Source organism: Myodes glareolus, chromosome 19 (genome assembly GCF_982192425.1).
Source record: "Myodes glareolus chromosome 19, mMyoGla1.1, whole genome shotgun sequence".
Lineage (NCBI taxonomy): Eukaryota > Metazoa > Chordata > Mammalia > Rodentia > Cricetidae > Myodes > Myodes glareolus.
Genome location: NC_142044.1, coordinates 9,750,010 through 9,777,743, shown reverse-complemented (window position 1 = coordinate 9,777,743; position 27,734 = coordinate 9,750,010). Strand labels below are relative to the sequence as shown.

The following is a 27,734-nucleotide window of genomic DNA, read 5'->3' as shown; positions in this document are numbered from 1 at the left end:
CACATGCCAGATAACAGTGTATCAATATGAAATGCTTGGGGTGGTGTGGGAGAATTGTCTGTATTCTGTCAACCATGTATTTTAATAAAACGCTGATTGGCCAGGCAGGAAGTATAGGTGGGTCAGTCAGACAGGAAGAGGAGGCAGAGCAATGAGAATAGGAAAAGGCTAGGGAGGAGGAAACTTCCTCAGCCACTCCTGCGCAGACCACCGAAGAGACAGCATGTAAGCTGACAGCTGAAAAAGGTACCAAGCCATATGGCTAACGTAGATAAGGATAATGGGGTAATATGTGTCATAAGAACTAATAAGTAGCCTGACCTAATGGGCCAATCAGCTTTATAATCTTATGGAGTCCTGTGTGTGATTTTTTTTGGGTTTGCCGGCTGTGGGGTACTGGGCAGGACAGAAACCCCAACAAGCAGGCCCCTACATGTTACATTGGGGCAAATGTTCTAGAGTCAAGCTATATCCAAAAAGGATGATTTCAAAGAAAAGAAACCAAAGGACATGGATCTTTCAATTTGATGCTTTATTGCTTGGCATACACATACAGAAACAGATAGTTTCCCACTGTAGAGAAGACACAAAATACAGAACATTCTCAAAGAAGAATCTGTGCCCACATGGACACAATAGTTAAATTCCAAGCAATGAGATGAGTCGGCACACAGCTCTCTACAACTGATAAAAGGAAACCAAAGTCTTCCGAGGCACATTGTAAGAAAGCAAAGCATTCAGCTACACAGTGTAAGCAACATGCAAGTCAGCAGGTCGAGGGACTATAAAACTATGCACTGCTTCTCAGTTTCACATTTCATATGGATTCTTAGGTCCACAAAGGGCCTGTGAGCTAGCATTGACCTCTATATATAGCATAACTGGATAATTTCATGGCTGTTAGGAACCTCTGAATCATATATACATAAATAAATATTTCTCCGTAGATGATGACAATATGTATAGAAAAGATATGCACATATACAATGTAGTTTTTACTTGGAAAATTGTGTCTTTAAGAATACTTTCAGAATTGTAACACAGAGAAGACAAATAGTATACTATATTTTCTGTAGTTTGCAAATGAAATCCACAAAGTTTAGAAAACACACAATAGCTTACTTATATACACATATATCTACGGTGTCTGGGTGACTATTTCCTCATCCAATATAAACATCAGGAAGTCCTTTATTTCTCTTCCTTTCCTTTCTGCTAGTGGATTACCTTAACTAAGTCCTGATGATCATACCACACTAGAAACAGCCTTAATAACCAGAGTTGATTCTTTTTAACCTGCACTTATTCATTTTCTTTCTCATGTATGTATTGTCTTTTCTTGACTATCTAAACCAAGTCTATCTTTAAAAGAAATCCAATCTTCTTTATAAAATCTTTCACATGACTCTAGGACTCGCTGATAGTCTATTCCCCTAGAGGAAATCTAATGTTTGCAGTATGAAATCATATAGCTTGTCTTTCTATTATGTACTCTGCACATTTTATTCATTTTATTCACATTTTAGTGATAATTTGTTATCACTCTCTGAACAAACAGACAATGTAGTAATCTTGATCATTACTAAATTAGGTGACAGATGTGAGGATGCTATTGAAGTTTGAGCTCGTGGTGTATACACAAGGTCGAGCTTATGCTGTATACCCAAGGTCACACTCCTGGTGTATACACAAGGTCACACTCCTGGTGTATACACAAGGTCACACTCCTGGTGTTTACACAAGAGGTGGTTGTCATCATCACCTGGCACAACTATAGTACATTTTAATGAGCCAAGAGAATGAATGGTTTAAGACAATAAAAACAATCAATAAAGAAGTTACATAATTGTAAAGATAAATCTACAGGAAAATCAGGCATCATAAAGAAGATTTTAGGTTATTTTTTTGTTTTGTTTTTTTTGGGGGGTGGTGGTGGTGGTGATTTCAAAACAGAGATTCTCTGTAGCTTTTTGGAGCCTGTCCTGGACTCACTCTATAGATCAGGCTGGCCTCAAACTCACAGAGATCTACTTGTCCCCACCTCCCAAGTGCTGGAGTTAATGGAGTGTTTCACCACAGCCCATCCAGGTTATATTTTTTTGACTGGAGATTCACAGATTTACTTATCAGAAAGTCAATGTCAAAGTCATGGTCTGACTTTAATTTGTAGGCTGTGAAGATGAAATGAATTTGTCCTAATGACATTTTCTGTTTATTTACTTATTCAGAATTATTCAATATTCAAGATTCTTGAAGGGTACATGTGGAGTCTCAAAACAAAGTGACTTTCAGGCTGTGCTCAGAGTCCTCAGTAAATGCTAATTTCTCGAGACAGAGATAGACAAAGCACATATTAAGATAAACTCTCCAGTCAATTTTATGTATATCAAAACAGGAGTGGCTTGTACTCATAGGGATTAAATATTTGATTTCTTACTGTTCCATCCAGTACCACGTCAGTATCATGATGCCCTTACTGACCTCTGGATGAAGACCTCTGGTCAGTTGGAGCAAACTTATTCTGAGTTGTACTGTACTTGTTTCTTTTCTGGAAAGATTTCACCTTTATTAATACTGGTCCAAGATGTTCGTGAGGAAGTTCATATTTCCTCCTGTTTGTCAGTCAAAGAATATGCGCATGAATGGGATCCATTTTTCTGTAAAGAAAGAAAGAGTCACTTAAACACTTGCAGGAATGCTGACTAACAGTACTGGTTAACACTACTGGTTACCAGCCTCTTAGTATAACTTTCAATACCCGTTATTTCATTTCCTGCTGAAATAACAGAAAGGAGAGTCTATAGCATGGACCTCTATCAATACTTGAAGTCATCATTATGGGACTATGTAGTTTATTGGTCACTAAATTCTTTTCTTGTCTTGCTACATCCAGGTTTGATAGTTTTGGACAATGTACTAACTTAGCATTGCTTGTCCCAGCCTTTTCCAGTGTTTCTACACAGAATTCTTAAAATATGAAAAAAACCATATTCTATTTGGTTAGCATATATGTGCTTTGTAGAAAAGAAGGCAGATTACATCTTGTTTGGTCTGATAATATTGAGTACAAACATCCATGATCACTCTTGTCAAAGAATATTATTTGGGTATTGAATTAAGAATGATACGGATTAAACTTGCCAGTCAATGCAGTCTATTTGCTGTTGAAAAATCTTAGTAGTAAACTGTATCCCAGTTCACAACTCTCCTAAATGACATCAAATGCTGAATGACTTAAGATCATAATCATGAAATTATATACAAGGAAAACCTTCCAGTGTCCTTTATGGTCTTCTTTATTTTGTGGAAAGTAAAAATAAGAGTGAAAATAGTTATTTCTAATTATAGTCCATTAAAATAGAGTATGTAAATAATCCTTCTATCAAGTCATCTTAGGTATTAGCAGAAGGAATATTAAAGACTGGTTAGGCTATAGGTCCTATGATTCTAATCTGTATTCTAAATACTGCCTAAGAATTGCTACCTTAGGTTATATCACACAGAACTGCCTTCTTTCATTTTGGGGTAAGTTTTGTAAGAATAGAAAGACTCATTTGTCTCTTATAAAATTTTATCAATGGTTTTTAGATATATTTAATGTTCTTTTTCAGGTTTCTGACTGGTGCTTGTGAAATGTCAACTCTCTATTAATATCATATCATATCATATCTCTAAACATATCAATTCCACATTATTTCTACTATACAAATCATGGCAAACCTAAATAGAAATTGTGGAAGCAACAGACCAGTTTTTCATTAATTAATACTTTTATAAAAATTAGAATTTGCATACTATTTTCCTATACTTAGTATTTTCAACAGAACTTTTGTACATTTACTTAGGATGCGTCAGGTTCACATTTGCTCTTTGAGGAATTTAGCAGCCTTTTCCTGCTGTGTGTGAAGTGGTACTTCTGGAAGGATGAGAGAGTGAAAGGAGGGAACAGGGAGACAGCTATCAATAGAGTGTTCTACAAGGTTTTTTTTTTGTGTGTGTGTGTTTGCTAGTGTAACTCTTTATGTTTGTTCAGTACAGTGTTTGTTTTTGTATATCTTTATTCATTACCAGCTGAAGAAATTTAAATTAAATTGTTTCTGGGGCTCAAGTTTGTGTCCTTGTCGCCAGAAAGGTTCTAAATATTTGAAATGTTTCTTCAGCTTGGGGTTTCCTAGTCCTCTTGCAATCCCATATGCTTTTTTGAATTCACATGCAACACCCCATTCCCTCTAGGAGTTGAATCGAAAGGAAAATAATACTGAATATGTTGTTTGTAAAATTAGTAAAACTATGGGTTAATAATTCAAATTATTGTCCCCTTAAAAGTTAATTCTTCCAACTTATCATTTGTAGATTAGAATGAGATCACCAGTGGTTCCACATTTTTAAAGAAGAGTCCAGAACAGTGTAGCTCTTGTTTTGCTAAGACATACACCCTCCATGAAACAGCTCCACTAGTGACTTAAACCTGGTTAGATTCTGCATTCCTTTACATGGCTTTATGAAGCCGTTCACACAAACCATTCATTCCTTTGGGTAGGTTGTCATAATTCTGTGCATTTCACCTACTTAGAAATGTTTATGGGATTTGAATCTTTCCCATTTACCTTCAGCATGTAGACTACTTGTGATCTGTGCCAAATTTGAAACGTTTGCCCAAACAGAGGAAAAAACCCTAAGAGGGAATCCTTATTCGCTTTTGGGGTTTATCCACCTTTGCCCACTTCCCTCAGGTGTGCACTCTCCCCAGGTCCCTCAGCAATTAACAGTATTAGAAGTAATATTACAACTCTAATAAGATGATTTCTCTACACCAGCACGTCTTACTTTAGTCCTTTAGTTTCCTCTTGATGAAATATAGTTTTGATTATCTATGGAGACACTTCATGAGTTAATGCAGCATGATATTGAATACTTTAGAAAGTTATACCTCCTTGGTATAAAGTCAGCTATCTGTTGGACATTACACAGAAACATTTACTTTTATAATGGCATTTTCTTTGAAGGTGAAACACTGTTCAAAATTCTTTTGAATTTCTCATCTGAACTAAAACAAAGGCTAACAAACAACTTTTCAAAACTTAAAAGGGAAAAACTGAGGCTATATATTAAATGTTCTAAGGTCTGAAAAATGGATTTATGATGAGCATATTACATATATTATGTTAAACATGTTGTTTGCAATATCTTATATTGTTATCTTATATTGTGTGTATGTGTGTGGCCATTGGATCACAATAATTTAATTATCAACTTTACAAAAGGAAAAATAATTTTCTCTCTGTAGTTGTCACATGATGTTTTAAGACATGGTAATTGAGATAATGGTGTTTAAGAATCTACCAGTGTGTCCAATGGAGTACTACAGAGCAGAAAAAATAATGAGATCTTGAATTTTGCAGCTAGAAAACATTATTTTGAGTGAAGTAACCCAGACACAGAAAGACAATTATCACATGTACTCACTCATATGTAGTTTTAAAACATAAAGCAAAGAAAACCAGCCTACAAACTACAATCCCAGAGAACATAGACAACAATGAGGACACTTAGAGAGACTTACACGAATCTAATCTACATGAGAAGTAGAAAGTAGTAAAAGACAAGATCTCCTGAGCATGGGAACCTTGGGGAAGAGTAGAAGGGATGAGTGGAGCAGAGAAAAATGTAGAGCTCAACAAAAAAATCAATAAAAAGACACACTGTATACATGAAATTATGAAATACATGAAATTATGAAACAAGAAATATAAGATTTTCATCAGAATACTTAAATCAATAATCATGAAGAATTGCAGACCCAATGATCCAATTCTCTGCTATGGGACAACAATGGTCTTCTACCCTATAAAGATCTGTCATGTGTGTTGGTTTAATAAATCCCTGATTGTCCAGTAGCCAGGCAAGAAGTATAGGTGGGGTGACCAGAATAGGAGAATTCTGGGAAGAGGAAAGGTTGAGTCTGCAGTTGTCAGTCAGAAACAGAGGGAGCAAGATGAGAATGCCTCACTGATAAAGGTACCAAGCCACATGACTAACACAGACAAGAATTATCAGGAAATTTAGGATATAAGAGTTGGTTAATAAGAAGGCTGAGCTAATAGGCCAACCAGTTTATAATAATAAAAAAAGAGTCTACCAGTGTGTCGAACACATAGTAGATGTTCAATAATATTATTTCCTTTCCCTAATGTAGAAGGTTTAATATATTCTAATTCTCTTTTACATGTGGGTGTGTATTTTCTTGCACCTAAACATGTACTTATGTGATTTGAAGTTGAATCATTCTATTTCCCTATATATATTGTTCCAATAGTAATTAATCCAGAGTAGAAATTAAATGAAATAGATTGCGTAGTGTTATGGAGGTAAACTTCTGGTCCTTTCTGTAAATATTTGATTGTATCTTTTTACTGATAATGTGGAAGGAGAAAAATATCTTCCTGGACTAGATGAGGAAAATTTCATACAAACATACCCAGAATAGATCCTGAATGACAGGATCTCCATGAACCTAATATATTCTTCATTAAGCAGGTTTAAAGGGTTAAATATCATTATCAAATAAACTTCAAAGAAAAAAACCATAAACTAAAGATATAAACTGGAGAGAGGAAAGTGACAGTTTTATGCGACCCTTAAAAATATGTCTTTTAAGCCCAACTATTAAAAATTAATGACTATGAAGCTATCACCAAGACCAATTTATAGTCTTTAATATCTGACTGGCTTTATCCCAGTGGGTGAGTTATTTGAAGAGGATTAAAAATAATACCTGTAAGCCTCCTGGGTAGAGGCACATTCATACCTGTCTAATAATAACTAGAAGGCTAGGTCAAAGTTCAAACTGTAAAGATGAGCTAGCAATAATAGGCTGAAATCAGTTTAAAATAAACTCAGGAGGTTTGCAGTGTTTTAATTTAGAATCTGTAAACAAAGTATCCTAAGATTTGAAGTGAAGTAAGTCTGAAAAATGACAAGGGAGTGCAGTGAAAGACAATTGGAGGCAAGTTAGAGTCCAGCTCAGAGTCAGGTGTCTTCACCTTGAGACAAAATAGCCAGAATTTGACTGATTTCAAGCAACTGAACCTCAGAAACTGCTTCAGACTTTTAAGCATGGCCCAGCTGGAAGAATTTGCTTGACATAGCTCATTAGCTTTTGAACAAGAAGGTTCAAAGGGGATTTTGGCTTAAAAGGTTTTGAGAAAAAAGTAAAACCATGTTTTAACTATCCAGCCTGGCACTTGCTATATATTTAAATTTCATTGTATGTTAGGTGGGAGCTTCATAAAAGTTTAAACCGGGCATGCCTTTTTCCCACTCATTATTTCGGAAACCCAAGAGTTGACAAAAATTAGGTTTGCTTCAAATCAAATCCTCATGTTTATGATTTGGGGACATTTTGAGTTTCTAGTTCATTTTTCAAATAATGTAGTTCATGAAACAGCTTCGAACTTTGTTACATGAAATGCGAAATTAAACCATTTAAAAATCACATTTTGTCAAATTGCAAACTGTGTAGAATTGGAGCATGTGTCTATGAAACCACATTTGATAAGGTTTTTGTCTAGATTTTATGGCAATGTCTTTACCCCAGGAAAGAGAAGGATTTCTCACATTAAATGAAAGCGAACAGTCCTTTAGTTTCCATCATTCATCCCCTTCGGAGACAGACCCCAGTTTTGTGATTCTAGTTTGGAAAGAAGGAAAGTGAAAAACAGTGTCATGGGTTAAAGGCTGCAGGGCCAAGACTTGTAGAAACAAAGGCAAGTCTGCCTGCTGTGTCTCCAGGGTAAGTGTTGTCTGTTTTCTCTCGCATAGATCACAGCACAGAATCTCACTGACTATGATTCACTTTCTTCTCATTCATGAATCAGCTCTGACTAAAAGTTACCTCAGAAGCCAAGCAGGTGTCATCAAATGACACTTTGGTGGTCGACACGTAAGTCTCAGTGACGGTGATGTCATCCAGCTCTGTGCTGAACCGGTCTGACTCCTTGATGACGCTGTAATTTAGAGCCACGCTGTAGCTGGCTGGTTTCTCTGTGGGCTTCTGCTTGCAATTGCAGAGCTTTCTGAAGGCTGCGCGGAATTTCTGAGACATGAGGTTGTAAATCACTGGGTTGATGGCACTGTTGAGGTAAATGCAAATTCTGCAAAAGAGCAGGAACCAATTTTCCTGGAAAGGGCTAGAGAGAAATGAGTTGACAACCACAAGAGTCCTGTAGGGCATCCATAAAAGGGCAAACAGAATTACAACCACTGCCAGCATCTTGGTGACCTGTGGAGAAACAGAGAGAGATGCAGTACAGACACCAATAGAAACAAATCAAGCTAATCCTGCCGCCTTCTTTCCATCCACAGCTATGTTTTTCAAGATGTAGTCTAAGACTGCCTTTCAGTCAGGTTGGTTTTTTGTGAAGTTTAACTCAGAAAGTAGGGTTGAGCGAGCAGAGAAGAATGTGACCCAGGAGGAAAGAACAAAATAGGAATTTAACTGAGATAGCTCTCGCTTGGGCAACTGAACTCAAATTCTGTATTCCAGAATCATCTGTCACAAAGGACATTTATTCACCAGCTGCCTGCTACTATTTGTTGAAGGATGTCCCTAAGGATCAGAAAACCTAAGTATTTTCAGGACTTGCTATCTTAAGAACTCCTAGAGACTTTAAGACAAATTTCTCTGATTGAAAAGAAGTCCTGACCTACAGGGACCACTGAGTATCTGGAATGGGATGCTGTCAGGAGTCACTTACTTCAACAGTAGGTGGGATTAGTCCAGCTAAGCCTTTTCTCGCTGCTTCCAAATGTGTCTGTGACAAATATTATGAGACATATTTCTTATACCATCTCCTCAGCTGTAGGGGATTATTCTAGACTTCCTCATGGGCCATCTGTAAGATGGGATCGCAGTACCTTCCACCATCACATGAGATAAAATGATTGTGCTTTAAGATGCAGAAAAACGCGGGAGCTGTGTCATGCTTCCTCGGGATCAGCTAACACACGAGCATCGCATAGTCCTTATCACAGCTGAAAATATTAAGACTACTTAGAGTGAGCATTGTGTCTGCCAGTTTTCAGACCAGGGAATGGGGTCCTGGGGCTGATCACTGTGTTGGAAGAAGTTGCTGAGCCTTAGTTCAGGATTCAAATGTGCGCCAGTCTGAAGGCAAGGCTTCTGCTCTTGTCATGGACTGACTGTCTTTAGCTTCAAAGGAGGGGAGTGCAGAGGGAGATTCCATAATTTTACCCAGAGCTGAGTGACTTTGAAGAACAAGCATAACACCAGAGGTAGGAGGAAAATGGGTAAGGTGAGGCTAATATCTATAATCATCCAGGAGTGAGGTGAGCAAGGGTCTCTTATAGCAGTTTTTTCTTAAGTTGTGCTCGGTGAAATCTGGCATTGCTCGCGTTGGACTTACATTCAGATCACCTGGCTTTGATTCTACAAGAAGTTTTAAGACCTTAATCAAGTTATTGTTCCATTTGGACATCTGAAGATCTGCCTGCTGTGTTTTCTTCACTTCACAGAGTTACTGAGGAATTAAAATAATTAGTTGGGTGGAACTTAGAACCCTAAAGCACCGTGTATTTCTAACCTCCCATTAAGGGCATTATAGAGAGATCATAGTTTCCCAACAACATGATGAATGTACGTAATTATTGCAGAGATCATCTTTGCATGCAGATAATAACTAATTGATTTTCTTTAGATGCAATATTTTACACATTTAACAAGCTTTAGGTCTCTTGTTGCTTTGAGAGAAACCAACTTCCTTAGTTCACACTTTGGTGATGTTCTAATGAACAATACCAGAAGAAGTATATTCTTTCTCTTTCAGTACTGAGGTGAAGTGATTTGAGAAGACAATGGGGATAAAGCGGGTGGAGTGCTCCCCTGTAGCGGTCATGTCCTGCCTCCTTTCTCCTTCCCAAAGCCTAGGCCACTACTAGTCTAAGCGGTGCTCCTATAGAGATACCGACTTCAAATATTTTATATGAATGAAACATACAGTCAATTATGCAGAGCTTGAGATATTCAGTGACCCATACTGCAGCATTGTATTGCTTATTTCTTTTCATTGCTGAGTACTATTTCATAGTGCATAGATATTACATTAATTTTATTCATACTTTAAATATTTAGTTGTAATCCACTAATACAGATGTGAAACTTTGGAGTCTAAGTTTTATGTGATTGCTTGTGGCTCTTTCTCTTACCTTTTACTTCTGCTCAATCTGTAGCAGTAAAACTACTGGTTGGTACCTTTTTAAACTGGTGTCTTATACAATAATATGAAATACTCCTTTAACATTGAAAGATAATTCTCATTATGATACAAAGCAAAAACACTAATTGACTTTACAGATATATTAGAATGCAAGAAAGACACAGAGTGAGATGAAACCAAAATTGTTGGGATGCATATTTTTATGTTGTTCTTAAAAATAGAAGAGTAGGGCCTGGAAGGATGCTCAGTGGTTAAGAATGTTTGCTGCTCTTCCAGGATCAGGGTCCCAATACACTCATCAGGTGGCTCACAGTCTATTGTAGCACCAGCTCTAAGAAATCACAGTCCATATTCCTTTTCTGTTTATCCAGACACTGTACACACCACACACGCACACACACACACACACACACACACACACACACACACACACACTTTATCAGACAAGCCTGTTTGGAGTGTATTCAAAAGAGAAAGAAAAGTGGGTATAGTCATGGGAATATTTATACATGTTTTTCTGTCAAGAAGAGTAGAGAAATCATGGGTTTACTGGAGATGGGAGAGAAAAATCAGATTTCCTTCCTTCCTTCCTTCCTTCCTTCCTTCCTTCCTTCCTTCCTTCCTTCTTTCTCTTTTCTTTTTTTCTTCTTCCTTCCTTCCTTCCTTCCTTCCTTCCTTCCTTTCTTTCTTTCTTTCTTTCTTTCTTTCTTTCTTTCTTTCCTTCTTTCTTTCTAAGATGGACTATAGCACAGCATTTTTGTTTCCTTCGGAACCAGTTCCGTAAGAAACATTTATGATACAGGGGAGAACGAGGAATAAGATGCTTGAAGGTAGAGTGTTCAGGATAGAGACCGTATCCAGTCCATCATTAGTGGGGATAGGATCTCTTTTGCTCTTTCAGCCACATTTAAGAGATCAACACAATTCATAAAAAAAACCAGATAAATTATTTTTAATCATTCTCTAGAATCCAATAGAGTTCTAGTCATAGCTAATTGCTGAGGTCTTTGGAATTAGCTGACTTCTTTCCCATCACTGGAGCGTCTGTGGGAGATGTGTTGGTGTTTCCATTTTGTTGATGAGGAAGTGGGAGATGTGCTCAAAGAAGCTGAGAAAAGGAGCCTGCTACGGGTGACAGAGCAGCTGTGGAAGCTACGCCCTTGACTCTAGTTCTTCTTGTCTTTCCTTTCCTAGTCACTCACTAAGACATGTACTTCTATAGCTTTTGTTTGTGGACAACGTGGAAGGGTTGATATTGCTACCACACATCACTGGCAACCCTGAAATCTCCATGCTGCCCCCCCCCATGTCTTTTGGCCCCAAATTGAAGTCTTGCATTTAGAGTCCTGATTGGGAAAAAGACAGTTGTCACAAGGCAGTCAGGAGTCCTTCACACCAATCTGCTTCCCAAGGAAACAAACAAACAAGGAAATTGAAATGCAGAAAATAACCATGAAAAGTAGTGGAAACTCGCGTTTCTTAGGACACAGTGCAATTAATTGCAAATCATTTATTAGGCTCTGGTTTTGAGAGGACCTGGTGGCATTTTAATTAATTGTCAGAGACCAACTTATTAGTCTTCCTAGGAAGGCATGGGATTTTGATTCGTACCTCTGTTCCCTAGGATATTTAGTTGAAATTCTTGTACTGATTGAGAAAAATACCTAAACCTTGATTCTGTGAATGATTCAGAGGGGGAAATATTCCGTGTGTGGTCTTGGGACTCGCTACTGTCAGAAGACAAAGAAGACATTACTGCCTTGTGCGTCAGTGAATGACTGCAATAGAAGAAGGAGGCGGAACTGACAGACAGTGTCAAGGTTTTCTAGTTTGTGTCTCCTTTCCAGGAACGTGGGGCAGAGACCATGACCCACGTTTGAACTTCCATTGTACTCTCTGTATTCTGCTGTACTCTCCAGTGTGGAGGAGCTTTGCTGAGGCTAAGGTGACGTCCAAACCTGTCCTTAAAGAGTTTCTATTGATAGCTCTTTACCTCTCTGTTTAATGAGTGGTTTTCCAGGCATCATAGCAGGAAATCTTAATTTGTGAACAAGTTCTTTACCAATTTTGGATTCCCTATCGTATAAGTCTAGTGCTCTGCTTTCAGCTTCAAAAAAAAAAAGAAGAAGAAAAAAAACCAAACAAAACAAAAACAAAGAAAAAACAAGATGACACTTAGGAAACACATCTTGGGGACAAAAAGTCAGGAGGAGCCCTCAGTACAGAAGCCTAACCCGTAACAAGAGCTCAGTGAATGATTATATTGCCAGGTAAATGTTTATTCTTACCAAATATGCATGAGATAAGAGTCCTTTAAATTAGCAAAGTGCTGTGGCTCTCACACTTTTTTATGACTGGGAGACTCACTTTCAGAACACTTCATTCTGAAAGCAATGGTCGGTTAATGAATACAAACCAGTTAGCCTTTAATATTCTAATGCCATCCTTTAAAGGGCAGCAATACATTCTGTGTCTGGACTCTATCCATGTTCTCTTGCTTTCTGCATATTAACAAAGTGTTCCGAAACTGGATATATTTTGCTCTTAGCTCTCAGCAAAATGATCAATGACCTTTTGCATTTTGTTATATTAATTGAGGCAGTTGAAAGATAAACTGACTTGATAATTAAATAGATCTGAGTGTAGCCAAGCCTCCGTGCTGATTGGGTCCCCACCCCCTTTTATTTTTGCTAGCAGAGTGTTCCGCTTTCTTTTGATGTATGTCTGGACATTCAGTTTTGAAAACAATAATCAGTGTGAGGCACTGCGTACCACTGTGTGAGGTCACCATTGGTGTTTAAAAGTTGAATGATGAGACTGGAAAGGGTCTTGGAATCAGCTCAAGATCCACTGAAGCACAATAAAAATGAGTAAAGGCTGAGTAATGATTCACTGTGGAGGGACCATGACTGTCAGACACTGCACTCCACATTGCTTATGGGTCTCTTGACAGGAAGCCATGCAGAAATGCAGTTCCATGGGCGTCTTGACTACTCCTGCCACCCAGTATTGAATGTTCTATTCAGAATAGAGTTTTAAATTGTATTTGGTAATTTTTTCTTGAGAGATAGGGTTTGAAGGAAAGGGGCACACTGGTAGATGGTTTTTAAAGGCATAGGGGCACACTAGTAGATGTTTTTTTTTAAAGGTATAGGATTATAAAAGTGGTGCATACAACAAAAATGTTTTTCCTTTTATCTCCACAGGTCTAGAATGGGTTGAGGTGGATGCTTTCCCTAAAAGACACAAACAAGATGGAACTGGACTTTAAGACTCAGATGGCCCTCAGGTTGAAAAGGACCACACGATCTGCCATTGAAAGATACCAGAGTTGAGGTTACATGCAAATGTATTTCTATGCAACACACAGTGTGACTTTTTCCACGTGACAACCACAGTTCACAGGAAAATATCCAAGTCTCACCTCACCCAATATAAGTGTGCAAGACAGCGCTTTCCACAGATGTATGATATAGGATGAATGTAAGGCAAAAACCCATCAAGAAGGCATGGGGATGAGACCTTGAGCTATGTGAAACTGAGGACCAAAGATAACTTATGTTGTCAGTTCTTAGCATACAAGAAAGCTGAGTGCCTGTTATGCAGGGAATGTGTAGTAATTTCTAAGCATGTTCTCATATAAAACGGCAACACAGAATGGATGTTGAGAATATCCTACTCTAGTAACAGGAAATAGCATCCTAAAGGGAAGAAAATAAGACATCTGAGCAGAATCTGTGTTGTTCCACGGCACATGTGTGTGTATTCTCTTCACATCAGCCCCGCCTCACCTGCGTTGTGGAGGGTAAAATTGGCGACAGAAAATTAATATGTTAGTGTACAAGGCTACCTTGAGCAGATATGCACATTTGAGGGCATAGTCTTTTTCTCTTTATTAATATGTTAGTGTACAAGGCTACCTTGAGCAGATATGCACATTTGAGGGCATAGTCTTTTTCTCTTTATTAATATGTTAGTGTACAAGGCTACCTTGAGAAGATATGCACATTTGAGGGCATAGTCTTTTTCTCTTTATTAAGTCCCTTAAATTTTGAGAGAAAATATTTTTTTTCCGATGTTTTCAAAACAGCAAACAAAGCAAAAGTTTGGGCTTAAAGTTGGAATTGATGGAGGCTGTATGTAAGAAGGAAGCCAGCATGAAATGAATTCTTTCTAAACTGAGCCACATGCCTGAAGTAAATAACAAGGCGATTTCTCTTCTCACTGTGGCATTAAATCCTGTTGGGACATGTTTTTGAATGCGTCTTATTTCAGGGTTCTTCTGTTACAAGCGATTGTGTTCTATGCAGCTTCAATAGTTAGGCTCCGTGCAGAACTTTCCGTAACGCTAGCAACTACTGCCGCATGGCTGTTTCAGGATTGATTACTTAGTCTTGATAACGCTGCCTGATGAAAGGCTGGCTCTTCCGCTGTTGCTTGGATGTTTTCTTGTTCACAGGAGGTGGATATTTGGAAACACGCTGGGAAAGGCAAGTCTCAGCTGACTGCATTGAGATTCAAATTACAATAATAACTGAATTTAGAAAATGTCATTTTGATTTTTTTTTTTTATCAACCATGCTACATTTTATGTGCTGTGCTTTTGGTTTGTCCTTGAGCCATTCCACGCTGCTATCTTTTCCAGGTAAGGTACCAACCATCAAATTGCTAACTGTAGGGAAAGGCTGCCTCATACGTCTTACTTCAGCGTCCTTAGTTTTGCTTTATAAAGTATGGCTACTGATTTTGAACATTTTATCCTGCTCGGATTGTTATGAGTTGGGGGGGGGGTTCCCAAGGCTGCGCATGTGCCAGCAGCATTCAGGCAAATTGCCTAATCACCCTAGAGTCTTATGCCCTATGTAATCTATGCGCATGCACAGCGTGGTCTCGTAATCTATAAATGTGCATGGCGTAGCCACATAATCCCCTGTATGTATGCACTGAACTCCCTTTAAAAGGCTGACATATTCATCACACACTCTCTCTTTCACCACATCCTTTATATAATAAGAAAGGTCTTTATTAAAAAAACTCTTAAAGTGGGTTCCTTGTATATGTTGTCATCTGTTGTCGCGCATGGTAATGTCACAGAACCCGCCTTAGACGTTCTAAATGGTCAGTTCTCTTAGCAAGGAAATTGGGATTTTGGCTGCTCGATCTAACAGTTCTCTGCAGATTCTTTCTGAAAGTGACATTTCCCCCAAACTTCTCTCTCTCCCTTTCTTTTCTACCTATACAACCATGGTCTGGCAAGAGGAGACTGAAATATACGCCGGTGGTCTGTTGTCCTTGAAGCTTCGAAATCAGTCTTAAAATCTAAAGTCTGAATGGCGGAGGAGAAGTAAAGCTCTGAAATTTATCAAGAGTTTCGTGAACATTTAGGTTTTTTCCTCCCTTCTAAAACTCTTAGACACCATCCTTTATCGAAGGATTGGCAGTGCCTGGGACGTATCTCACTCAGAACAGACAGTCTGGACCTTGGTGAGCTCCGTTAGAGCTAGAGCTAATTTCCTAGCTAGCCTGGAAGGATACACAGAAACAGACTGCAGCCCAGCCATGTTTCAGGCCTTCAACAAATTGCAAACTCAACTAGTTTTCATGATTTCAGCTTTTCTTAATTTTTATTTTTAGATAGGGTCTCTTGTACCCTAAACTGTACTGTATCTTCCTAGAGGACAGCGATGGGATTTCAGACATGCACCACACAACTGGCTCTACTTTAGCTCTCTGATGTGCTACACACTTTGTTCAAAACCAGAACTTGATTACTAGTCTAAGTTACCAGCGAATGTCACTCAGAGCTCCTTTTTTGTTTGTTTGTTTGTTTGTTTTGGCGGAGGGACTTTCGAGATAGGGTTTCTCTGTAGCTTTGGAGTCTGTCCTGGGATTAACCCTTCCAGGCAGACTGACCTTGAACTCACAGAGATCTGCTCGCCTCTGCCAATATTAAGGAAATGAGTAGGGAAAGAATTCACGAATGCTGTGCATAGCCTTACTGCCTCCCTGGAATTCAAAGACTGGTTCATACTTCCAGCCTGACTCACACATGTCACTATGAGGCTGTGTCTCCTTTCTTCTCTGGCATGGAAGATCTTCGTGGTAGGAGTAACATTTTGGACATATTTTTTTTTTATCTCTGCCCTAAAACAAAGCTTTGAATAAAATACTTGAAATTAAAAGTTAAATTTAGAAAAAAAAGGAAATTTTCTGATCTACCATTGCAAAAAGAGAGATTATAGATCAGAGAATTTTTGTTGATTTCTCCCCCAAAGGTTTTTTTGGAGTACAGTTTTTATTCTGTGAAAATGAAGAATTATTGGGTACACTGTTATAAAGAATTTAGGAAGATTAAAGACTCAAGGAGATTCTAACTTAATGTGATCCATGCTTGAGTCGTGTTCAGTACAAACTGTTGATTGATGCTCTGTTATCACACGCTTAAGTGAGATGGGATTTGCCACCAAAAAGTACAATTATCATTCTGACAGTTGTTCTATCTTATCTGCCTGATGTCACAGTCAATCAATTTGGCTACTTAGTTACTCAGAAGCTGTAGAAAGCTGTTTCTCCCAGTGTCATCCTGCATGTAGAGAAGACAACTTGGTCTTCTAGAGTTTATTAATCTAGGATTCTTTACTACAATGGGAAAAGTATCTTCTTTAGGGAGATTTGGAGTTAAGTTTAAGGGGATGGTGTACAGGCTAAGTGGCACTGAATCTTTTTCAAATCAGTACTGTGACTTATGGATAAATTTTCAAGTCTTTTATCTAATAATTCTTGGATTTATGATATAGATTAATAATTGCAGGTTTTTATCTTTGGTAGCAAAGTTTGGCTTTTAAGTTTTAGCATTGATTTTCTGGCAATTTCTAAATGTTGTCATGACAAGACTGTGCTGTTTAACAAGCATGGAATCCAGTTTTCTAGAAGAAGAACCCTAAGAATGATTAGATCAGCAGTTGTGTAGAAACAAGAACAAGAGGTCTTGGAAGAGACACAATTTGAAGTGATGGGGGTGACGCCCTGGTTCTCATCTTTCCCATCAGTTTCTCCTAATTCACCAGGAGAAAAACCTCACCTCGTCCACACCAGTCATTCCGGCCAGACATAGAGAACTTACTAGACCTGGGCCATTTCTATTTCAAATGTTCTTCTTTTTCCTCAGTAAAGTGATGACAGAAATTTCATCTCTCCCCTGAGAGGTATTGTGTCGAGAAGAGCAGTGATGAAAGGTCGCTCCTTGGAGCAGAGTAAATACTGGAGCAGTCAAAGACATCATTAGAAAACACCCTACTTACTGTGTTTCAAGAATTGTTTGGAACACTTCACACATAAGGGTTCATTCCATTCTATGATGGTACATAGGAAAACACTCTGATTACTTCCATTTGGAAAATAAGGGAGTTCAGGCAGCAGTTGCACTTCTGAATGGTAAGATGGGTACCTAAGTCAGTCAGAACAGTGGCAGGTCCCATCTCTCCCAAACAGATAACATCTGTTCCTGAGGTTGAGAGATTGTCACCCTTTCTTCCTCAGATGCTAACACAACATTTGGATAAAAGATCATTTATTACAACTTCTCTTAGCTGCCATTATGCCTAGTGGTCCTTCTTCCATTACCAGGGAATGCTTCAAATCTTAATCAGAACACATAAGACATTTTGTTTTAGAATGAATGCCTATAAGTTTTATGAAATAAAACTGGTATTACTAATGCCACATTTCTTTGCTTAAAAGCCTAATGACCTCTGTAGATCAGCCTGCTGTTTTATTTTTGGGGCAAATATGAAGGACTTGGTTGAGTTTCAAGCATTGATTTGTTCATGTGTGCATATAGAATTATAATTGTCATTTTTAAAATGACAAATCTACTCCATCCTTTTCTTATTCCCTTTATATTCATAAATTTTCTTCAAAATTTTATGTATTATACCTTGGCATAGTATGTGTGTTTACAAATTTTTCTATGCCCTTTCCTAATAGAATGTGAGGTTCATGGGGTAAAAATTTGTTCATTGCTGGGTTTTCAAGTTTTAAATTAGTGGCTAGAATTTTTAAAGAAATGTTCAATGCAATTTTTGTGAACTGACTAATAAATTTAGCTGCTATGTATATTAGGATAAGCTTCATTTTTTCTTGGACAAATATAGCCCACTCAATCTTTGCCTCGTATTCAGCACCTGGTGAACACGGACCAGAATGTGAGGTTGTGTGGGTCAAAGGGTGTAATTGCATACTAGAATGAGATTTCTTGTTCTTCCAGTTTTTGAGGACTTTGATGAAACTATTAAGTCTCAGATCTCTATTCATTAATAGCAATAGCAGTAAATGGCATGACACGAGAAAACCACTTAGCAAGGTACCTGACACACAGTAAGAGGATAGCAGTATTACCTACCATAATGGTTAAAACACGCCTGATACCAGTGCTAGGGGTCAGATTGGGACTGCCATTGGGACTGCCAGGAATAACGGATAGGTGGTGTGGTGTGAGGTGGTAAAGGGAGGATGCAAGCTGGCGTGTTTTAACAGTGGTTCTCAAACTGGTGTGAGGAAGCATGAGGAGGGCTGAGGAGAATACTGGAAGGTTCTTCAAAAGTCTCTACGTTCTAGGGAAGTCTCCAGTGTTGCCTCACTATTAGAATTTGAATCAGCTACTAACGGGAGAATTCTCTATGTTTCAATGAGTTTAGAGTGGAACAAATGTTGAAGACAAACACATTATTAAGCTAGAATATATTCACATCTTTATGATGAGTGTGAACTGTCAAATACAAAAACGATCGGCTAGCTAGTACCCAAGAAAATCACGATTTGTTTCAGTCATTTATGCATTTTATTTCCCACAGTTCTAATCTGTGACCGTTTACCAGGCTGTTTTACTTCTCAGTGCTGACATTTAGCTTCCATTTAGGGAATGTGTCTTTGTAAGTTGTATGCTTGCTGGTCATTATTCTTCGAGGTGCTATTATGAAAAATTATTAGAGTTTCTAACAGAATAAATTTCTCATTGTTACAAAATATCTTGATCCTGAACTCTTAAAAAAAACATGTTGGATCAAGTTTAGGTCGGTGAAAGGTGGCCTTCCTGAATAAATGAAATTCTAATGATGAAAACTTGGCTATAGCAGAATTATAGATAACGGACATTTGCAAAATTACTATTTTCTTTTAAAATGCCTTCAAGACATTTTCAATAATCACTACGATTCATTTGAGGTATGAATGAATACTACCACAGCCCAGTAATTTCCATACCTCACTACTGAAACATTCAAAGAAAATATGCTTCCTTCTATATTTGAGCAGTGATTACTTCAAATATTGCTTTATATTAATGAGTGCTTTTTAAACTTATAGTATGCATACACAAAGATATTTGTCCATTTTAAAATATTATTACAACAGAAAAAGTAAGCCTAGTGCAATTCAATAACATCTCTTGAGCATTAGTCAGAGGAAGTGTATGCCAACAAAAAGCAGCTAGCAATAGAGACTATTACTCTTCAGTTTAAATGGTATGGCCGCCCACCACAGCTTCCCAACCTTCCAAAATTGGGCCCGTACTGGATTTTGAGTGGCAGACATAAAATTGGGAGCATTTCTCCAAGGAATAAACAGACGCCCTGCGCGGCTGATTGTGAGAGCGAGGCACAGATAGAGAACCTCTTCTGGCTTACTTCTCTAGTGTGCTCAGCATCTGCTCATCTGTGAGCAAAGAGTCAAGCGCTCTTGAAGCCAGCTCACTTTATTAAGAGCATTTACGTATCACGGTGCCGTGTACCTTTGAGATGGATGTCAGCAGCAACATCAAGAACTGTGGGCTTTTATCCCAAGTCTAATTTCTTCTAAGTGGGTTTCCTGAATTCTTTAGAGGCAAAGTGGAAAAAGTCAAGGCAACCAAGACGTCTGAGTTAAAGAGAGAAATGGCTCAACCCTAGACATGTGCCGGAGATACTGAGAAAGGACAGACCTCGCTTAAGATTCGGGGCGGGGTAGGAATTTCTCCCGGTGAGTTTTTTCTTTATTCTATTTTGGAGAGGTATTTGGCCTCTATTGATTTGAATTAGGGCTTCAGATGGAACTTTTTAGCAAATAAAGAGGTCCAGGCCATGCGGTAATGCATCCAATCTGATTCATTCCGGCCCTCTGTCTTAAGATCCTCCCATCCGTGAAGCAGAGACAGTGCCATGCCGTGGAACAGTACAAATTGTAATGTATTCCTATTGCAGCACAAAAGAAATCGCCTCAAGGATAGTACCAGCTTAGCTTTTGGGAAACAAAACTGGTTCATCCAAATACGCGTTGGAGAGAGTGAGTTAGGAGGACAGAACCACTGGAGTGTGAGCATTTACACATCACTAGTAAATTCAGATGTTCAGTAATTTATGATCTTGCTAGCTCTGTTCTTCTAGTCATGAATGGGACGTAACTCTGCTATCATCCTGTTCATCATCTGTCTCCCCTGCTTCGTGCCACGGACAGCTGCACTCCCCTTCCTGCTATCACCTGCACCAACCCCACCAGGAAAATAAAGACCAGCTTGCAAGGACTTGTAGCTTTCTCTGCTAACACAGGTCTTGGTCCACACCCATGACAACCATCTCTGCTCTTTCCACTCCATAGTCCTGCTTCTATCCACTCCATTATCCATCTGTCTACAGAACACTTACTAGATACCGCCGTGTGGACCCGTGCAGTACCAGGTGGTGCAGATGGCTCAAGTGAAGCAGACACGGCTCCTGCTGCTGAGGGCAAGGGAGATTTCTTTTCTGTAACCCTTCTTAACTCCTCAGGCATCGGAACTAAGTTTTGTTCTGCATCTACAAATAATTCCTTCTAGTCCATTGGCTCTTCTCATGAAGATTTAAAAGGCTTGGATTCTTCTGTGTTCAGAAGTAAAGCCCAACAAAAACGCCTTACCCAGTTTCTCCATGTTACCACTCTTCCTTCAGCATCAGGCTGGCCCATGGCTAGCCTTCCTGGGTCTTACTCCATCCCTGATCTATCATGTCCCTGCAGCATCATTCACGCCCTCCCTCCTTTATGGAGTCTGCTCTCACCACATTTATCCCCACCCTCTTGAGTGCTCATCTTTACAATTTTCTACTATCACTATTGAAACAGTATGCTGGTTTTCTGGCTTATACTCAGAGTAAAGAAACTTAACCATTTTGTTATCCCCAGTACTCTGGCTACTTTAAGGTTTCTTTCCTGTACCACAGCATTTCCTCCAGAGACTGTGTCTGTTCTTGGGCCATCATCACCATCTACATTTTACTTGCTCAGAACGCAGTAGTCTTAGGATAACTGTGTAGGCAGGGGCTGCTCGTTGGTTTCTCGGTGGCCCGGACCCGAAATAATCACACATAAACTGTATTAATTAAAACACTGTTTGGCCGATCACCTAAGTGTATAGCTAGCTAGCTCTTATTATATCTTTAATTAACCCGGTTCTATGATTTCATATTTTACCATGAGGCTCATGGCTACCAGTAAAGTTCCTAGGCATCTGTTGCTTTGGCTGCTATAGGGCTCCTCTTTGACTCCACCCACTCTCTGTTTGCTTTGAATTCCCACCTTACCCTGATCTTTGCCACAATAGGCCCAAACAGGTTCTTTATTAGCCAATGGTATTCATAGCAAACAGAGGGAACTCCCACATCATAAATGCTTCTTCTGAGCCCCAAGTCTAGTTTATTAATTGTGCCTTTGTGGTTTCTAAATGCCATGTTCCCCCCATTGAAGTCTGTTGTCCCTATTTACTGTCCTCACTAAGATAAAGTACACTCTCAATGAAGGGTAGTGTTAATCTATGGTTATTGTTTCCATATTCCAGCATATGACAAGCGCTTAAATGTTTTTTTGCTAATCCTAATTACTTTTGAAGAAAAGTATTGCTATTATCATGTTTTGTCAGATGGGCAAACTGTGGTTCAAGACTGTAAATTAAGTGGGTCACATAACATTGGCTCTGACACAGTGCAATCATATTGTAGAATTCATGCTCACAGATACCATTACTACCTTCTCTTCCAATAGTTCAAGCGTCACCTTTGAATTTTTTTCCTTCATTTTCTACCCATTCATTCACCCTAAGTCTATTGATTTTATTCCAAATGAGCAAAAATTTTTCTATATTCATTGCCATTTATCTTATTTGGGTACCCCTTTGTATGATGACTCCCATTCCTGCAGATATCCCCTAAATATTGCATTTAACCCTAGTTCTTAATTATTTTCCTATATTGAAGATAGAATGATATTCATAGATCTTGCTGCGACAGAAGTTTTTGCCTTGCAATCTGCTGGTGATTTCTTTTATAGCCTTTAAATCTTGTCCAGTTCCCTAAATAGCTAGATAAAGATTTTTTCCAGTGTCTTCATCTTTCGTTAGTCTTAAGGTGGCACTGGCAGTTTCCTTGCAGGGTTAGTCTTTCAGGCTTTCTTGTCTTTTCTTGTATTGTTTCCTCTGCTGAAACCATCATCTTTCCATTTCATGAACAGTATCTATTAACTCACCAGGCTCAGCTCAGGAATCCTACTTTCCACATAGCTTCATGGTTGTTTACTTCTTCCCAGTCATCAAAAGGCAATGGTTACTATCATAACTTTATTTCTTTGTGACGGCATGAATAAGAATGGCCGCAATAGGCTCAGGGAATAGTACTACTTGGGAGGAATGAGGAGGCAAGGCCTTGTTGGAGGAAATGTGTCACTAGTGGTGGGCTTTGAGGTTTCAAAACCCTCATCTGGGCCCAGCATCTCACTCTTCCTGCTGCCTGTGGATCCAGAAGTAGAACTCTCAGCTTCTCTTCCAGCTCCATATCTGCCTGCTTGCTGCCATGCTTCTCAGCATGCAGAAAACGAACTAAATCTCTGAAACTACAAGCACGCCCCAGTTAAATACTATCTCTTATAAGAGCTGCCTTGGTCATGGTATTTCTTCATGGCAATAGAACATTGACCAAGACAGTTATTACATTCTTTCTTTGATTGCAATCTCCTTGTAAGCAGAAATGTTGCCTCACTCAGATCTGCAAGATGGTGCCTAACGCAGTGCTTGACCTAGAAGGCATTTTTTTTTCCTTATTAACTTACTGGTGAAAAGTGCAAATCTGTCCAGGATTTGTATCTATGCTTTTTATTTCCCATGTTTGCTCCCTTATGTAGCAACATCATGGAAGGGATTGTAAGAGCCTAACTAGACCGTACTGAAACCAGAGTAGGACCGCCACTTGGCACTGCAGTCGGTGTATGCAATAAAACTGATTTTATTGCTCTTAATATTGAGATATATCTACATGATTCCTAAGGAAATTCCTGGAGATTCACCCTGGTGCTTTAAATATTAAATATTTCTCCTATAATTTTTACTGTGACTATGAGACTATTTCCATCATTCTTGATAAAATAGAAACTGTATCAGGGAATTCTTTTTTCCTGCCCTATCTCATATCTGTCATCACTCAAATATTAACAAAGTAGAAACAATCCAAGCTGAGCACTATCAGGACAAGCATGCTAGGTATCAGCCCGGAACACTGATGAACACCTTGTGTCACCTCACTTTACAATTCTCAGAACATCACGGAGTGCGTAGAACTTACTTGTCATAGTGCTCCCAGTCTCAAGCAACTCAGTGAGATACGTGGTGTCGCTATATTTCCTCAGATAATGACTGCTGCCTGAATAAACACACTGAGCTCACCTATATTCTCAATCTCCATGCCAGTCAAACAGTATTGGCAATTTGGAGTATTGGCTCCAAACTGAAAGGCATAGGATACTCTACATGTTCCCAGCTACTATAGAGTTATGTCTCAGGCAGTCGGACAGGGTGTGTAGCCAGAAGGGACTTGAGTTGCTCATTGAGAGGCAGCAACACATTATTTTCTAAAATGCTATACTAGCAGTGCTCTGAGATAAATTGGAAGAGGAAACGAAGAGGCAAGGACATTGCTTACTGAACCTCTGTAAGTTTGGTGAGACTAGCCACCTCGCCTACCATGCACAGAGGAAAGAAATGCAGTGGGATTCCGGTAACTACAATAGGAAGAGGATGATTTCAAGTGTGGTAAATTTCAGAGAGAAGAGACTTCAGAAGAGAGTGTTTTGAAAATGGCAGTTACATACTTGACAAAAAGAACTGATTATGGCCCTGAAACTACTGCCAGAGGTCACTGAAGGCCTCTTTGGAACGGAAGTTCAAGTGAACTGGCTGTGGTGAACTCAACATTCCAACCCCAGCCTCTGTGATCTCTTAGTTTATTTGCCATGTTTTCGTCAAATGAACTTTTGTCCTATATGCTAGCATTTCGGAGACAGAAATCCTTATGTTCATACTGGCCTCTTCTCTATTCTTCTATTGATAATCACATAATTTCAAACTCTTTCTCTCCTTTATCTGAAAAGACTTTTTCCATTCTTTTCAACTATCCTCCACAATTCTCCATATACCTTTCATACTCCCAGTTTCAAGAAATTTATATAACTTCTACTAAATTAATCATTGAGTTTTCCCCTGGTCCTTATATTCTGGAGGGGGAGTACTGTGTTCAGATCCTAGCTTTATTAAAAAGAGATGTGAGCTGGCACAGGTGACTAAAAATCCTGTTCTATACTTAGTCTCCACTTCGCAAGATTGTTGTGGAGATTTACTGAGTTAGTATGTTTGTTCAAAGCACACAAATAGTGTAAAATCTATAATAAAATGTTGATGAATGTTTATTATGCATGGGACTTAGAGGTATTCTTAGTATAACTCTCTCTGAGCACATCAAAGGAGTTCAAAAATGATTTACTTCTGCTTCAAGAATGACTTAGTATTCCTTAATATTCTGTTAGATATATTTACTGTCTATAGTAGAAATATCAGTCTATAGTTTTGATATTTTATGAATGAGTAAATAAGTTGTATTTTAAAAATAAATCTCTTTATTAGATACCACAGACTAGCAAATAAAAACCTCAGCCCTGAAATGAATTATCTCTTTATGAGTTCTTGGTCAGCGAGCTAATAATACAGCCAATACTCTTATTTACTGTCCAGACCATGACAGTAAGATCCTATTGCTGAAGGCACCACACAGATCTGAATAATAGAATGGAGAAATCAAATTGTTACTGGTATGGAAGATTTTAAAATTTGTTATTTTTATATGAGTGGGTGCTTTACCTTCATGTAAGTTTATGCATAACATGAATTCTTGGTGTGTACAAAGGCCAGAAGAGAGCCCCCGATACCCTGGAACTTGATTTGTACGTAGTTTTGAGTCACCACATGAGTGCTGGGAATTGAATTGTATAGAGCAAGTCAGAAGAGCAACCAGTGATCTTAATTGCTGGAACAACTCTCCACCCCTCTGACCTGGAAGCTTCATTCATGCCTACTAGATAGCTTTCTTAGTACCAGAAGGTTCTATGCATACTACTAGAGAATAAAAGTAATCATTAGTCTTACCAAGCTGTGAACCCTGGGAGCTTCAATAATGACTCTCCTGGAAAGACATGCCCACTGTCCCAATAGGAGCATGAAGATCCTGGAAGCAACTAACCACTTTCTGATTGGATTGAAGGCCCAGTCCACAAGAGGAAACCCATTCCTGGCACTTCATCAGGACCAAAAACTTGTTGCTAGATACATCATAGGACCAATGAAAGAGCCTACTACTAGTTCTAAAAATGAGTATTTTATTAAATTAACTCCTAATGACATATTAATATATGGGTATCATATTATCATACCCATATATTACTGCGTTTCCTAACCCTTATTAGAGAAAGTCCTTTCTGCAGTAGATGATGATGTACACAGAGACCCACAACTGGTCAAGGTTCAGAGAAAGACGGACTTTAGAAAGCTCAGCCCTGAACAGGACATCTATATCACACCTCCTTCTCTCCAGGTTCCAGGATCCTTGTAGAAGAGGGGGAATAACGACTGTAGGAGCCAGAGTCCGTGGATGGCTACGAGGAGGCTGCTTTCTGGTTCCCCTGGGGCAGCTGCACATCTGAACTCACAGTGGTTCTGACAGCATAAACCCAAGCCGGACAGAACCTGAGCTCAGAGGTGGGAACAGAGTCTCGCTCCTAGTGGAGGAGCTCTGGGGAACTGACAACTGCTGGGGGAGGGAATTTCAGCCTTCTTTAGGGATGTGGCCCATGGTAGGCTGATTACACTCTGGCAGGAGGGTGCATATTCAAGAACATAAACTGAACCTGATTGGTTAAAAAATTAAAAGGACAGGAAGTTAGGTGGATAGGAAAGGGGAGATCTGTGAGGAGTTGGGGGAGGGGTAAATATGATCATAATAGTGTACGGAAGTCTTAAAGAAATAATATAAACACATAATTAGAAGCAATGCTAATTTTTGAGTACCTAAGATACACTATGTTACTTCAGAGCAACCTAACAAATTAATCTTGTTAATATCCTATTGTATGCATTGATAAGAAGTATAATAAAGCTGACTGGCTAGATCCTTCAGTGGTTAAAGGAGTTAGTCAACCTGGCCACTTGAATTCATTCCCTAGGACAGATATGGTAGAAGAAGTGAACCAAATCTTGCAAGTTGTTCTCTGACCAACATATACACACACGCATTACATAATTTATGCAACATTTACACACACAGTAAATATAATAAAAATAAAAATTTAAAAAGTATAATAAATTAACTTACCAAATGTCATAGAGGTAGTAATCTGATAACTTGTCCTATGCTTTTCTGGCCAGAGAGAACATAGTTTCTTGCCTCCTAGTTTATTTCTAGCGTATAGAATCCTTTGATTTAGCTCATTTTAAGATGATACTCTGAATGCTACATCATTGCAGCATTAAAAATTTTACACTGATGTGTAAAAGAAGAGAGGGCCTTACAGGGAAGGGTACAGAATCACATAAGTGAAAAATTCACAAGGCATAAAGTTGTGTGTGTGTGTTGTGCTTGTCAATCTTAGCTGATATATTTGAGTCTGTAGAGAAGAAATAAATATAGATAAAAATGTTCTTCTGCCTTCATTCTGTGGTATGTGTATCCCAGCATTCTGCTGCATTCCAGCTAAAACTCTGTCTTCCTTACCTGTCAAATTTTGCTGTTAGTGTCTACTGATTTTGTTTTTACATATTTCCTATCTGTGCTCCTTCCTACACACCTCAGCCATTGCTTCTTACCCCAAGTCTTCTATTGTTCTTGCTGGATTGCAATAACCTCATTTCTGGCTCCTTGATTCTTGCTGGCTAGATAGTATAATTTTAAAACCAAGTTAAAAATGTCAAGTTGTATTTTCTACCACCACTGGAAAAGACTGTGTTGGTTCTCTAGTACTTCTTGATCAAGTTTAGATGCCTTTGGATACCACAAAATGCATGTCAGGGTCTTATTTTGGATACCTTGCTTACATAGATGACTTCTGCTTCTATGCACATCTTTGCTTTTTGTGTTGGTTTGGCAGATAATTATTCTTTAAGAATGGGGGTAGGTCTCACCACAG

At 38.7% G+C, this 27,734-nt stretch overlaps 1 protein-coding gene across 1 annotated transcript in view; it reads right to left on the bottom strand.

The window, feature by feature from the left end:
- Positions 1-513: 513 nt before the first annotated feature.
- Trhr (thyrotropin releasing hormone receptor) overlaps positions 514-27,734 on the bottom strand; it is a 36,626-nt gene continuing 9,405 nt past the window's right edge. The window contains exons 3-4 of the mRNA XM_048457282.3: positions 7,895-8,281; positions 514-2,657 (exon numbers count right to left, since the gene is read on the bottom strand). Coding sequence (XP_048313239.1) covers positions 2,601-2,657; positions 7,895-8,281 — 444 coding nt within the window. The 3' untranslated portion in view covers positions 514-2,600. The remainder of the gene's footprint in view (positions 2,658-7,894; positions 8,282-27,734) is intronic.